The 14,606-nt window shown below is 41.4% G+C and overlaps 1 protein-coding gene across 1 annotated transcript in view; it reads left to right on the top strand.

Moving 5' to 3' along the window:
- Nucleotides 1-14,606, top strand: part of PPM1H (protein phosphatase, Mg2+/Mn2+ dependent 1H) — a 215,571-nt gene that overhangs the window by 152,030 nt on the left and 48,935 nt on the right. The window contains exon 5 of the mRNA XM_050923794.1: nucleotides 5,445-5,529. Coding sequence (XP_050779751.1) covers nucleotides 5,445-5,529 — 85 coding nt within the window. The remainder of the gene's footprint in view (nucleotides 1-5,444; nucleotides 5,530-14,606) is intronic.

Genomic DNA, 14,606 nt, shown 5'->3' with positions numbered 1-14,606 from the left:
AGGGATAAAACATTGATTTTCCTCATAATCCTTAGTAGCTGGAACAACACTGAAATGCAGTGACCAGTTACCCATTTTTGTTGCCTCGTGAACCATTCAATTTAAAGGCAGAAAGTAAAAATCTTGCCCCAACCATTGCTTTAGGGTATTGGCACTGAATATGACAAATAAACAGAACTTTAAATATGTGTGAGAATGCATTGGACACAGTGCTTACATGCTCAGAGATCATTCAGTTGGCCATAATGGAATGCACAGTTGAGTCAAACTGAAATAAAAATGAGAACATTTTATGAAGAATTCACATGTACCCCTCTTACGCTTTCACCCTTTGCATGGTTTCTCTTCATATACTTGTGCACTGGGCTTTGGCCCATCCAACCATAGGTAAATGCAATACTGTTGGATTTCCCTCTGCACCACCTTAAGCATGGACACTCGGGCACATCAGTTGTATGGCTTTTTTGGGGGAGGGCGTTTTAGATCAGGCAGTACGTTCCATGGATTAACCTGGTCAGAAAAGAGGTAGCACTAACAGGTTTTTGTTCATCCAGTTTTAAATAGTTGAATTGGTTTTTATTTCTTAAATACATATATTTTTCTGTATATTTCTACTAGCTCTACGCTACTAAAAATAACTGTCCTTATTTGTAGAACCCACGTGGACATGCTGTGAAAAGCACATGGTGCAATTTCACAGTATTATTTATGTAGGGTCTACACTAAGAATACAAGTTATTGGGCTCAATACAGGGGTAACTGGGTGAAATTCTATGGTCTGTATAATGAAGGAGTCTAATAGTGATCCAATGATCCCACTGCCCTTAAAATATATGAACAGGGTTTTTTTCCATTTATTTAATTGCTATGGGATGAAGTAGTGTTTTTCTGGGCAGGGAACAGCATGAAGTCAATAAGCTGGAAGAAAAGTGAACTTTAAAAGTAAATACATTTTGGAGCCTAAGGTATTTGACACTTCTTGTTTCATTTCCTGCAGTAAGTGCTTTTTTTTTTTTTAATTTCTTCAGATCATAGCAATCATGAATTTTTATCAGCTATGAAGTACCCTTGTCATCTAGGAATATTCTGTTAGTGTTGACATACTCATTCCCTACAAACATGAATCACCCAGCCTCATATAGCAACCTCACCCTCTGGCTGCACTATGTCTCACTCATGTAGTTAAAATTAAAATATCAACATTAAATATGGCAGAACCAGATGGGCATTGTGAACAATAGCCTCTCCCAATCCAGTAGTTTTCTATCTAGCTATTCCATTAAAGCGGCTTGCTTCTGGGACAGCCTCCAAAACGTAAGTGTTCAGCCAGTTGAATTTCTAGTATAAAATCACACAGCCACAATCCCACAATATTCTGCGAGCTAGCATTTCCAGAAGCCATTGTGCTTTATTACATACATTCATGCACACACATCCTTCGTGTGTGATGAAAGCAATAATGCTATAACATGGCTGGTTAGGCCTCAACTGGAGTATTGTGTCCAGTTCTGGGCACCGCCTTTCAAGAAAAATGTGGAGAAATTGGAGAGGGTCCAGAGAAGAGCAACAAGAATGATTAAAGGTCTAGAGAACATGACCTATGAAGGAAGGCTGAAAGAATTGGGTTTTAGTCTGAAAAAGAGAAGACTGAGAGGGGACATGATAGCAGTTTTCAGGTATCTAAAAGGGTGTCATAAGGAGGAGGGAGAAAACTTGTTCACCTTAGCCTCTAAGGATAGAACAAGAAGCAATGGGCTTAAACTGCTGCAAGGGAGATTTAGGTTGGACATCAGGAAAAAGTTCCTAACTGTCAGGGTGGTTAAACACTGGAATAAATTGCATAGGGAGGTTGTGGAATCTCCATCTCTGGAGATATTTAAGAGTAGGTTAGATAAATGTCTATCAGGGAGGGTCTAGACAGTATTTGGTCCTGCCAAGAGGGCAGGGGACTGGACTCGATGACCTCTCAAGGTCCCTTCCAGTCCTAGAATCTGTGAATCTATGGCATTGCTGGTATGTGAAATACAAAGTTAAAAGCTGAGTTCCCCCAGCACTGTAAAAATGTATATTTTATACTTTTCAGAATAGTTATTTTAATGTTTTTAGTTCCCATGTCAGTCAACAAGATTGCGCCCTTAAAATCAAGTCATTTTTAAAGTGATTGTAGTACTGATCTTGATCATCCTGGAGATTGAGGGCCTTGTCCACACAATAGACTCTGTTTGGGCAGCAGCAGTACTTCAGATGTCATGGAGGGGTCGGTGAGAGGGTACGTCAGTCTCCATGTCCAGTTAGGACTGATCCAGTATCCTCTGGATTCATTGGAAAGATTCCCTTCTATTTCAATGAGTACTACACCAGAACTTTAATCCTTAGCTCCCTTGGTGAGATCGCCAACAAGCTTGCCAGTTGTGATGCCAGCATCTGTGATGTGGACTGAAAGTAACAACCTTCAGTGATATGTAGCTGTTAAATGGCTTGGACTGAGTACTGGATAGCTTGAAAGAGTGGTAATGGGATATTGAGCACTACTATTGATATGAGCTGAATTGAAACCAGTGACCTAGAAGTGAAAGCCTGAGTGTCCCATTTCTAATCTCTTGAGCTATCTAGTCCCTCAGTCCAAGCCATTTTACTCTATGTGCAGTTGCAACTCTCTCTTATGTTAAGATAAATTCTAGATTTTTATATTTAACACTATTAAAATTCAAGGAAATTCAGGACTTAGGCTCAGTTCCATCCTAAAGTCACCTTTTTGCTTTGATTGTTCCAAGGTTCTCATGCTGGGCTATACTGTTTCACACCATATGGCTGTAATATCTAGTCAAAACAAGCTAGGCCCATGAAACACTGGCTTTCCTACCTTAGAATTTCATTGTGTGTGCACAATATTAGTCCCTTGAGGCTCAGTTCTACCCTGAGATATATACATGAGACAGGCATCAACTTAAATAGGAAATATTCCAGTGTTTTCTGGGAAGGACCTGAGCCCTAAAATGTGTTTTGATAGAGATCTCTTAAATGGTAGCTTTTCGGAAAATAATAAACTCATAAGTTAATAGTCTAACAATAGTACTGATCTGTGTGATGCTCCCATTGACTTTAACATTAGCTCCTTCAGACCAAATTTAGGATCCACGGAATCCTTCCAATTCATTCTTTTAAGATAAAAAAAAATTGTTAACGTCTTTTGATCATTCTAGCATGGCTCAATACAGACTTATTTATCAGTGTGCTGAAACCCTAGACCCTTCAAACTGTGTCAGACCATTACTCACGAGTCAAATTACAGATGAAAGGGTTATGAAAACTGGCTAATGTATTTGAGCAGTTGTCTCTGTTTCACAGCCACATTAAATTAACCATTAGCAAAAAATAAAGCAAAGCTGCTAGCACACAAAACAGTCAGTGCTGTTCATATTTCAGTTTTGCAAATGAAGGTGCTGAACTTCTGGGCATACTGCAAAGCCTAATTATGACTTCCACCAAGTCATTTTTACCAGACTGGAATGAGGGGGAAGGGGGCAGACCCATTACTAATTTAAACTATATTTAGAAGAAGATTCTGCCAAAATTTCTCCCCAGTGTTTTCCTCTTTTTAAAATGATTGAATTATTATCACTAGGAGAATCCCTCCCCACACAGAAAATGCATGGAATTTCTGATATTAGTAGCAATGGGATTCTTAGCTTTCATGAACCAAATGTGGTGCTGTAGGGTAGGTTTCTGTGTGTTCCCCTCTAACTTCCACTAATAATCCTGTAGCATCATTTGCATGTGGAGTTGAGAAAAACCAAGAGCAATAAGCTCATGGTCTCTATCAAAACTATTTACACACACACACACACCACACACACACACACACACACACACTCTCTCTCTCTCTCTCTCTCTCTCTCTTTCCTCCCACTACAAGACCCCCTGCAACTGAAGACCCACATTTCTGCATTCTCTGCAACATAGATTCAACCTCTCCATGCATCCCTGTTCGTTTTCCACATAACCCCTACAATCCTACCCAAACCATTTGTTCCCTCTATCGTTCCATTACGTCATTGCTATATTTGCATATTAGCTAGTGATTTGGAGGTTACATTAATCTAATATAACATTAAATGACTCATGAGGATGTGATGTATTGCACTTATGCCCTGGACCTAATTGTGAAAAGCAGCACTTTAAGGGGCGTTTTCCAAGGAAGGTCTGTCTTTTGAATCTCTGCTTAAGGTTCATCAAAGTGTGTGTGTGTGTATACAACGTACTTTGATGGCTTTTCAGTGCCACTAGGATACCCAATGTAGGGTAGCAGTCAATAAACGAATCAAATTATCAAAGGAATTAAGATATGAATAGCACAAGTGAAAAGGGCATAAAGGATCACAAAAGGAGGGATCAATATGATGTTGGAACTGTAAAGACTTGCATTCAAATAACAGTAACTTGTGTAGTGTAATGTCAAATGTGGGGGGGAAATCAATACAGCACTAAGTGTTCCAATTTTAAGATACTCTAATAATCTAGATGGGCAGATTTGAAGATTATAAAATCTTTGGGAACATGTATGTCTTTAACCACCATATAATGCACCATGAGTGCACCGCTTGAGGGGCTGCATAAATAATAATAAAAAAAAAATCAGAATAAAATTCTATTATTAGAATGGATACATGAACAGTAAATACAGTAGAAACATTATGGACCAAATTCTTCCCTGGTGTATCTCCCATTAGCTGAAACAGTTACACAAGGGACAAATGTGGCATTTTATTTTATACAGATATTTTATAGAGATGACAGAAATTATTTGGTAGAATTTTCTTTTCTCTGTGCCATTTGCAGAAATGTGTGTGAAATCTGCCAGATGATCTATAGCCATCCCATTACCTGTCTTCCTCTGGCAGGTAGCTAGTTAGATTTGTGTTAAACAGGATTTGCTTTGCCATTTCCATTTGCTGCGAGAATAGAAATGTTCTGACATGACATACGACCAATCAATAACTGGAAAGTGGCTTGCATGAGTCTTCTGAAGCCAGCAGGTTGGAGAGTGTCAGCCCCTGCTGGGATTAAAGCCTGCAAAGGGTTGTTCTGCAATCAGTAATTTTGCAGTATCTCCTCTGGGTGTCTGGCTTTCATGAATAAGAATATACCTTGTAGAGTTGGCTTGAAATAACTCCTGTCCTTATTGTTTGGGTGCCTGATTTTTCTGAGCTCTAAGAATGAGTTGAATTTGACATAAGCAAATCTACTGTTTTGCTATTCCATAAAAATAAAATGGGGCAAGAGTTGGCATCTTCTTTTTATAATGTTTTTGGGGGGAGGGGGGAAGACACTTTTTTGTCTTGCTGTGGTCTGAGCAGAATAAATACCCAGCTAATGTTAGAAGAAGACCACATGTCCCAGTATTTTCTGTAGTCTCTACTGACAATGTTTTATGACAATTGCAGGGCCATAATAATCAGGAACAAAGAAATTATTCCAATGTCTTCAGAATTCACTCCTGAGACTGAGCGTCAGCGACTGCAATATCTGGTAAGAGACCTAAGGATTGTACTACCTGCTGCTGAATGTTGCTCTGTCATATGTTCACGAGATTGTTAAGTAACATTTTACTATAGCACATCTATGAGCAAACAGAGTAGGGTACTTAACTCCCTCCCAGTGTTTACTGTGCAATGGTATTTAATGTAGCAGTCTGACATTTATGTGTGAGAGACACTGTGGTGCATATTGTTTTCCCATGTTTTATTAGCATGGCTGACAGATCTCTTACCTAGACTGGATCTACCATAGAGGTGGTGTCATTCAGTGTGGATAACTGTGGATTGGAAAGGATGGATGCTTTACTAGTTTGCTAGTGACTAGCGGATGAGAGACAGGATGGTTTATGTACAAAGCACTATTAGCCTATAAGCCATGTAACGAATAACTAAATATATTTTTACTTCTTTCTTACTCAAACCACCATTTAATATTTACACCATTAAAACTAACAGTTGAGCCCATTGATTGCTGTATGATTGTAACAGGGCGTCGATGGGTCCCTCTAGCTTCTGCCCCTGCTGTGCCCACAAACCAGGCGTAGACCTCTGCTTTGGTGCAATCACCCGTTCTCTTTATTTACAGTAAAAGTTCCCACCACCTTGTAGCTACAGAAAGCGCCAGGCTTACAGTCTCAGGGACGGTTGGCTTCTGCAACCAGCAGGGGAGAGTGGCCGCCAACTCCCCGGCTCCTCCCTTTCCTCTGCCCCTGGCTTCCTTTCTACCAACATTTATGTAGCCCTTGGCTAACGAGGCTGGCAGCGGCACCCCATTTGCCACTTAGGTCTGCGCTTACTCCTCCAGCTCCAATTCCCTTTTCCTGCTTAGAGCTGTTGTGACAGAGGGCTGGCTCAGGATGTCCTAGCCAGCACCCTGTCACACACCTGCCCCCTTATGAACCACCAGATTCATCTTTCCTCAGCCTCTCCACCCCCACCCAGAAGGGTTCGTCCAAGGAAGCCTCTCCCTCTCTTTCAGGCAATCACCAGCAGCATCTCCTGGAGGTTCCTTCATCCCCCACCCACAAAAAGTACACTGGTCCGGGGGTGGATGTCCCTATAGCTCTGCTGCCACCGACGGGTCCTCACACCAATTTCATCCCAGCAAGCATCCCTTCTCCTTTATCCCCTTTTCTTCTGGTTGAGGGTCAAGGTCAATCCCAACCTCCTGCTGGATACCTCGGGTTCTCCCAAGCCACCATGCAGGGTCCCTGTTTCTTCTCCTGGGAGCTGCATTGTGGGGAGCTCCAGTTACCCCTTTTCTCCCTCTAAGGGACTTGTGCTGGCCCTCTTCCCCACACCTCCTTCCCCTCGATCTACCCTATCTGGGCTCTATTGTCTAGGGTTCTCATGGTTGCTACCCTGAGGGCCTTGCTCCTCTTCCTCCCCAGGGCTTCTCAGTCTAGGGGTCCCCGCCCCTTCTACAGGGAACCTTTCCTTTTCCCTCTGGGGGAAGGCCCCAGTCTGTACCTAACACAGTGGGGTATGGTAACCCCTCTACTACCCTGACTCGCTTCCATTTAAAGCTTCCCCGCACTTCTAGGGCCACCTGAACCATCGGGCAGTATCTCCTGTCCCCAAAGATACGCTCCAGGACAATCCGTGCACTTGGAATTATTCAGGGCAGTTTTATCAGCACCCTCTGGATGAGCAAGGGGGCTGAAACACTGTATCCACCCCTATGGCGTTTCCTCCTCACCCTCACCGGGATGGACGACAGCCTCTGCCCCCTTGTCCGCCCTCCAGCATTGGTCCAGCCACAAAATTCAGCCCACCCACATTCTGTATCTGGGTGGTCCCTGATTTTATGTCCTGGTTGCCCGCATTGCCAGCAAATAATCACGCCCTCTCTAATGGGAGCTTCTCAGGGTTTCTTCTTCCTCTCAGGGCCTTTCACAGGAAGGGGTTCCCTCAATTTCTTCCTCAACTCTGTCTTTTTAGGATGGGTTCTCCCTTTGAGGAATGTCTACCACCGTGTACTCCTCGGTCAACTTAACTGCTTCATCAACTGTACTTGGCTGATGTTGCCTGACCGAGACTCGGATATTCTTACAGCAGCCCTGTAGCAATTGTTCTAAGATGAGGGCATCCATTATCTCCCCTACTGTTGCGTCTCGGGCCTCAGCCAGCAGGTGATCCAGTCCATCAGTCTCTGGGCGAATGCCCAGGACTGTGCAGCATCCATCCATTGGACTGACCAGAACTTTTGAAGGTATTTCTCCGCCGACAGGCCCACCCAGTTCAGGATGGCCACCCTCACCATCCCATAATTCCAGGCCTGTTCCTTGCTTAGGGCCATGTAGGCCTCTTGAGCTTCTCCCACCAGATACGGAGCCAGGTTGCCCTATCCCATCTGGCGCCCATGGCTACCCGCTCAAACAAACCAAGGAATCTGGGTCATCTGCTGGGCCCATTTTACAGAGTCCCAAGTCTGGTGGGCGGGTGCCATCCCTTACTGCGGGAATCACCATTCGTTGCAGGAATTGCTGCTGCATGCTGTCTTGCTCTCTTTTAAAGTCCTGTAGGTTTTTCTGCTTTTCTGCCTGACAGGTTAGCAAGGCCTGTTTCTCAGCCTGGTGGGACTGCTGGAAGCTTTGCAGGGCCTTCTGCATCTGCTCCTCATCTTTTACGAGCCATTGCAGGGTCTCCTCCATCTCTGGGCCACCAACCACATCCATTGGCTCAAGGTCCCAGACAAGCCCGCATGTCTAACAGGGCACCGGTGTTCCCTTCTAGCTTCTGCCCATGCTGCACCCACAAACCAGCCATAGACCTTTGCTTTGGTGCAATCACCCGTTCTCTTTGTTTACAGTAGAAGTTCCCATCACCTTTTAGCTACAGACAACGTCAGGTTTACAGCCTCAGGGACTGTTGGCTTCTGCAACCAGCAGGGGAGAGCAGCCCCTGACTCCTCCCTTTCCTCTCCCCATGGCTTCCTTCCTGCCAGCGTTTATATAGCCCGTGGCTAACAAGGCTGGCAGCTGTTCCCCGTTTACCACTTAGGCCTGCACTTACTACACCAGCTCCAATTCCCTTTTCTTGATTGGAGCTGGCGTGACAGAGGCTGGCTCAGGGTTTCCTAGCTAGGACCTTGTCACAGTCACACATGAGATCATAAAAAGTGGCACTGCAAACGGATTTCTTACCTGCTACAGTCTTTTGGTTTGCCTCTCAAAAGTTCAAGGTAAAGGTAATGCAGCTTCATTAACTGGGCAAGTCAAGGCCTGATGGTCTTCTGCTGTTCCTAAAATACCTTTTATGTTCAGCCTGTTCCAGCTGTTTCAGTATTTGGTGGGGTAGAGATGCAAGGTTGCTGGGATTTTAAAAACATTTTTTTGAAGGCAATGCCTTTTTGTTTTTCTGTTCAGATTTAATTCCTATTCCAGGTCATTGCCTGAGTCTGAACATTTCAGAGGAAAGAAATATTTTGGGATGTATTCATATTCAGAGAACCAAATACAAAACAGGCCTAATAAATATTTATACTTAGTTATATTTAAAATAATTTGTTTTCCTGTAAAATAAAGGGAATCTGTAGTATCTTGGGAGCCTGGCACTTCTCTAGGAAAATAAGATAAAGCATTGCCTACAAGGGATTTTGCTCTTTTGATGTCCTTTCTGTCTTATAGTTGAAAACAGAAGCTGATTTGAAAAGCACTTCTGCTGTTTCTCCTGGAATTTTCTTTACCTTTTTTTGTTTATTTCATTGGTATATGTAGCAAATGTGCCTGGGCCCCGGGTATCATGTTCAAAGGAAATCCACACAAGACAGACAGAGTGTGAAACAAAATTAGAGACAATTTCAAATGTTCCATAGGTAACACTTTTACTCTAGTGTTTAAAAAAAAAAAAAAAAAGTAGTAGTAGCCATCTAAGAGTATTTTGAGGCACTTGGAAAATGAGTGTTAATTAGAGCAAACCTCAAAAGAATCCCAAGTTTTCTTATTTAGCCTGAATAAGCATCCAATTCTAAAAGTTCAAATGCTTGGTTATAATGTATCTAAATCACCTGAGATTACTGGTCCTCTTCCTTATCTGTCCAGGGCCATCACCAGTCTCTTTTAATCCTTACGTCTCTGGAAACCAATATTCACTGCACTTCCTTGTCTTAAGGGTATATTTACTTTGGATTTGTTTGGATGCAAGTCTCTGGCTTCCAGTTTAAATGTAGTTTCCCAGTTCCCTCTCCCATACGTACTGAACAACAGGAAGAAATGCGCATTCTGGTCATTTTAATATAAATATGTCACTCTGCAGTTGTCAGTGCCAATGTAATCTTCCTTCTTGTAATATGTGTTTAGCTCAAATGAGCTATAAACCCACTCCAGTCTTGTCTCCTCCAGAAATAGAGAAGAAAGTGGCACGGGTCACGGTTGCAACTAGAGCTAGTTTAACAATGCAGAAAAACCATTAGACAAAAGATTTTCTGACCAGCCCAAATTATAGCGTGGTTTTTGGTAGGGCCTATCCTACAATATCTGTGAGCATGGACCTATTTCTTAGCAGCTCCAAGGAGCACTTGGGCTTCCATTCATCGAGTCACTCTCACCTCTACCACCTCTACTAGTAAGGACTAGTCTCACCTAGAGTTTTACTGCTTTAGGAGAAAAGCGTACATTCAAACGCAACCTGCGATTAACTGAATGCAGCCCCAGGATTCCTCTCACTGATTCTGTATGGATGTCTGCAGCAGAAGCAATCTGCTCTGTCAATGAGCTAGAAACTTCTTGGCGCTTCCAGTTACAGATCCCCTCCTAACAGTCATCTCCTTTTAAAGATATGACACCTTAAGACACAGATCATTTAGCAAAAGATGTACAAGTGTTATATTTGCATTCGCTTCCCTCTCCAGATTCACAGCACTTGTTGTCTTCTTGCTCCCAAATAGGTTCCATTCATGTAGTAGGCCCTTCTTCAGACAGGTTTTTGCCAGGCTACGAAGTGTTGTCCTTTTGCTTTGAAGTTGTGGGGCTCAGCATTTGTGACAACCTTTTGATTATGATCCCTGAGGCACTCTGGAAGGAAATCATGGTGCTTCCCTTGCTAACATGCTGTGAAAAAGATGATAAAATCCAACCAGATATTGACTGTGCACTGATTTGTTGCCTTCTGAAGTTTTCTAAGACTTCAGCATTTGGGCTGCCAAAAAATATGTCTGGAGATTACCCCAGTCAATTTCCCTTTCATCTTCTGAAGAGACTTTTTTTTAATATGAATCATTCTAGATTTTGCCATTTAGTGCATTTTTGCAACATGTATTTTATCATGTATTCCCTCTAGAAACTTCTGTTAATATTGACTTTTGCAGACAGGTACAACATTATCATTTGCATTACAGTCAGCCTAAGTATGGTCTGTATGCAGTTCAAGGCAGGGTTCCTGCTTCAGAAAGTTTGCAGTCTAGAAAGACCAGGAGTGGGCAGAAGGAATTATTGCTGTTCCATTTTGCAGATGGGGAACAGAGGATCAGAGGCATTACAATGCAGAAGAATTGCTCTACAATACAGAAGAATTCTGTGCATGTGCTGGGAATTTAACCCAGATCTCCCAAGTATGTCTAGTGCCTTAGCTACAAGACCATCCGTCCCCTCATGTAATTCTTTTAAATAGATACTTCTCTGTCTGAAAGATTAGTTTACAAAGTATTACCTGGGATATGGAAATATTTTATATGGTTTGAGGAGCGGGGGCTCCTTTCAACTTCCTAACAATGAGTGTTGGTTAATGGTGGTACAGTCTACTTCCAAAATACCCATTTTGTCCAGATTTCTTACTCTTGTATTTCTTTACACATTCACCTTAGATCCAAATCTTCAGATGCACCACAGCTCTGCTTGGTGCATTGGGCAGAAGGAGGAGCAAAGGTAGCTATAGGCCACTTTTTGTGCTCATCTGGTGCTAGAGACAGCCAGTGTCAGTTCTCCACCCGTTGGAAACTTTCCCATATAAAGGGAAGCTACAGCTGTCCACCAAGAACCTGGCCCTACATTTCTGATCCTGGAGACTTGTTTTCTTTTTCTAATGTTTTCCACTATTTAGATTTCCTGTTGTTTGGCTTTGAATATGGATCCACCCTAGAGTAACTGACCAGTGTGCTTGGAACCTCTCCTGGATGAGTCACACTTAACCTTTTCCAGTTTGTGTGTGGGGTCCTGAACTAAAATGTAGTGCTTGAGGAAAAGGCACAATGATAATTGTCCTTGTATTAAAGGAATAGTACTATACCTTGAGGCTTGGCTATATTTATGGGTAAAAATGGCAACCCCAATAGTAACATGAATTGCAGTGAAACTGCTGATATTGGATGTCACAGAATGATGCATTCTAGGATAGCCTGAGTGAAGTAGTCAACATTAAAGGACTTGGCAAAGAGAATTGTAAGGCACACAAATGCTCTCTACAGCCTAATTTGTTGGGATATTGGTACATAAATGTGAGTTAACTTAGTTTTCACATTTGCTTTCCAGATCAGTGACCTAGACAAATTGGAGGATTGGGCCAAAAGAAATCTGATGAGGTTCAACAAGGGCAAGTGCAGAGTCCTGCACTTAGGAAGGAAGATGGTCTAGACAGTATTTGGTCCTGCCATGAGGGCAGGGGACTGAACTCGATGACCTCTCGAGGTCCCTTCCAGTCCTAGAGTCTATGAATCAGTTTTAATAAAAAGGAAATGGGGAAACCAGCCCGTTGAAAGAAGTGTGACTCATATTTCCATGAGTGGATTCTTTTCTACGTGGCTAACTGTTAAAAGAACATAACTAATGCTGAACTTTTAATATAGACAACCATAAAATGGCTTACTCCCAAAAGCATATAATACAGAATACTGTAGATGTGTGCCAAAGCAAACAGTAATAACTGTTGAAAGACAAAAATGGTGGAAAATATTTTTTGTACCTTTAAGCCAGAATAGTAGAGTGAAGCCTTCTTAACTAGCCTGGTAAGAATACAGAAAGTAAAGTATTTGATATTCACCAAGGTTGGTTGTTTTTGCTTTAAAGCTAAGTAACATTTTTTCTGTGAAATATGTTTTTCTCTTAGCATTCTTTTAAACCTAGACTGAGTATATGTAAAATCATTGACAAGTGTGATGTCTATCCACTATCTAAATGTTGTTAGAATTGATTCACATTTTGCTTTTGTTGATCAATTAAAGAGATTTCTTTGTGTCTGCTTGTGGATCTCCTTTAAAGATCTGCAGATGTTGAAGATTTTTGTTTTGTATTTATTTTCTTTTTCTATTGCAAAGCACAAGCTGTCACCAGGGGAAAGGCGAAGAGCCACGCCTTGTAGTAAATAGGGACAGTTCTCAAGAAGTCAGTCTGAAAAGAGTCAGTCCTGTGTTTTATAGTGGCATATTCATATCACTTTGTAGAATTACCGAGGAAACTTCAAGAATAACTGCAAAAGAAATGTTTCTTCACATAAGAATTCAGCTCACATTCAGACACCAGCAGCTTCCAAATTACTCTTCCCTTTCTTTGTTTTACTGATGTCAAAAATACTAGAATCAAGTTAAGATTCTTAGATTGTAAATCAAACATTGAGGGTACACTGCAGAAGAGAAATCTTATTTGAACATTAGCAGTCCACTGGTAACTCTGCCAGCTTTATTAATCTTATTTCATGTGTGACCTTAGACTTTCCATCTGAGCAAATCTTTATGAAACGCAGTCTGTCACAATCACTTTCCCTTTGCAATAAGGGAAATTCTTATTTTCCACGAAAAAATGTTGCTAAAAGCCATATGGATTTAGTTTCTTTTGGAGTTGTCTATACAGTAAAATAAGCAATTTGACAATCTAAGAGGGGAAAATCTCCATTGGTGGTAGGGCATTTTTGTGTTTTTAAACAGTGCTGCCTGTTTTAAAGGCAGAGAATACTAAGCTTCAAGTGGACTGGATTTGGAATTATTTGCTAAAGATAATCCATGTATTTTTTACAAAAACTGAAATCATCAATGTTCTAAACTGATTGTTTACTTCATTTTTTCAACACAGCACATGAAAAAAGAGTGAATAGTGGAAAAGCCCAGAAAAAAACGTAATAAAATACTGAGTTTCAGGAATTTATTTAGGACATCGGTAAAATACAAAATTATCTATTAAAATTAGCAGCCAGGTTTCTATCCCATCTCTTGGCTGTCAAAAATTACCAGATAGATTTTATACTGCAGTACACTGAATCAAACTCTTTTAGACATGTATCGTTTTCAATATAAAAGAAAAAAGATAAATGCAGTGATTATACATAAATTTACATATTGGCTATCTAAAATTCTAAAGTAAAGGTACAGAAAACCTCTTTCCAAGATGTATGCTATAGGTTTGATCTCACTAGACATTTTTAAAAATCAGTAATACCTTACAATAAATTCTTTTAGCAGGGGACAGTGATCCATGTACATGGCCCATTAGGACAATATTTTAGGGGAACTTTGTTGAAGACTACATATTGCAGATAAAGTAATATTGTCCTGTGCTGAGAAGGGATTTGATGGAACTCTTGTTTCAGCAAAAGAGAAGAAGGTCTCCATCAAACTTGAAAGTTGGGCCTTGAAAGTAGACTGCAGTCTAGTTAGCCAGTCAAAACGTCATCTGCCTTGACTCCATTTCAGTGAAGCTGGAGGTTTTTTCTCAAAAGATATCTGGATACAAGAATGGAAGCAATTGGTTTCTTTAGGATAAAGAGGTGATGTGTTGAGCCTGATCCAGCTCCCACTGAATTCAGCAAGTTCATGCCTTAAATGAAGGAAATATTTTATTGTGACCTATTTGTATGAGAGCTATTGGGTACATCAGTTAAGGTTTCAGATACTCCCAACTGCTCACTCTTCATGAGTACTACATTTATGTCATAGCTAGAAACTAATGCCAACTCATTTGATCTTCCCTGACTGCAGCTGCTGCTAAAGATAAGGCAGATTTTATTCCCTTAACCAACTGAACAGGGGAGAAAAAGGCATTTCCAGAAGGCTAAGGGAAATGCAACTTTTTGTCTGTCCACCGTAGGCCCAGTGATCCCTGGCTAATTTGGCTCAGTTTGTCTCAGGCAGAAGCTTACTGTCAG

This window comes from Gopherus flavomarginatus, chromosome 1, assembly GCF_025201925.1.
Source record: "Gopherus flavomarginatus isolate rGopFla2 chromosome 1, rGopFla2.mat.asm, whole genome shotgun sequence".
Classification (NCBI taxonomy): domain Eukaryota; kingdom Metazoa; phylum Chordata; order Testudines; family Testudinidae; genus Gopherus; species Gopherus flavomarginatus.
Note: the sequence above shows the minus strand (reverse complement) of the source record. Positions and strands in the feature narration are given on the sequence as shown.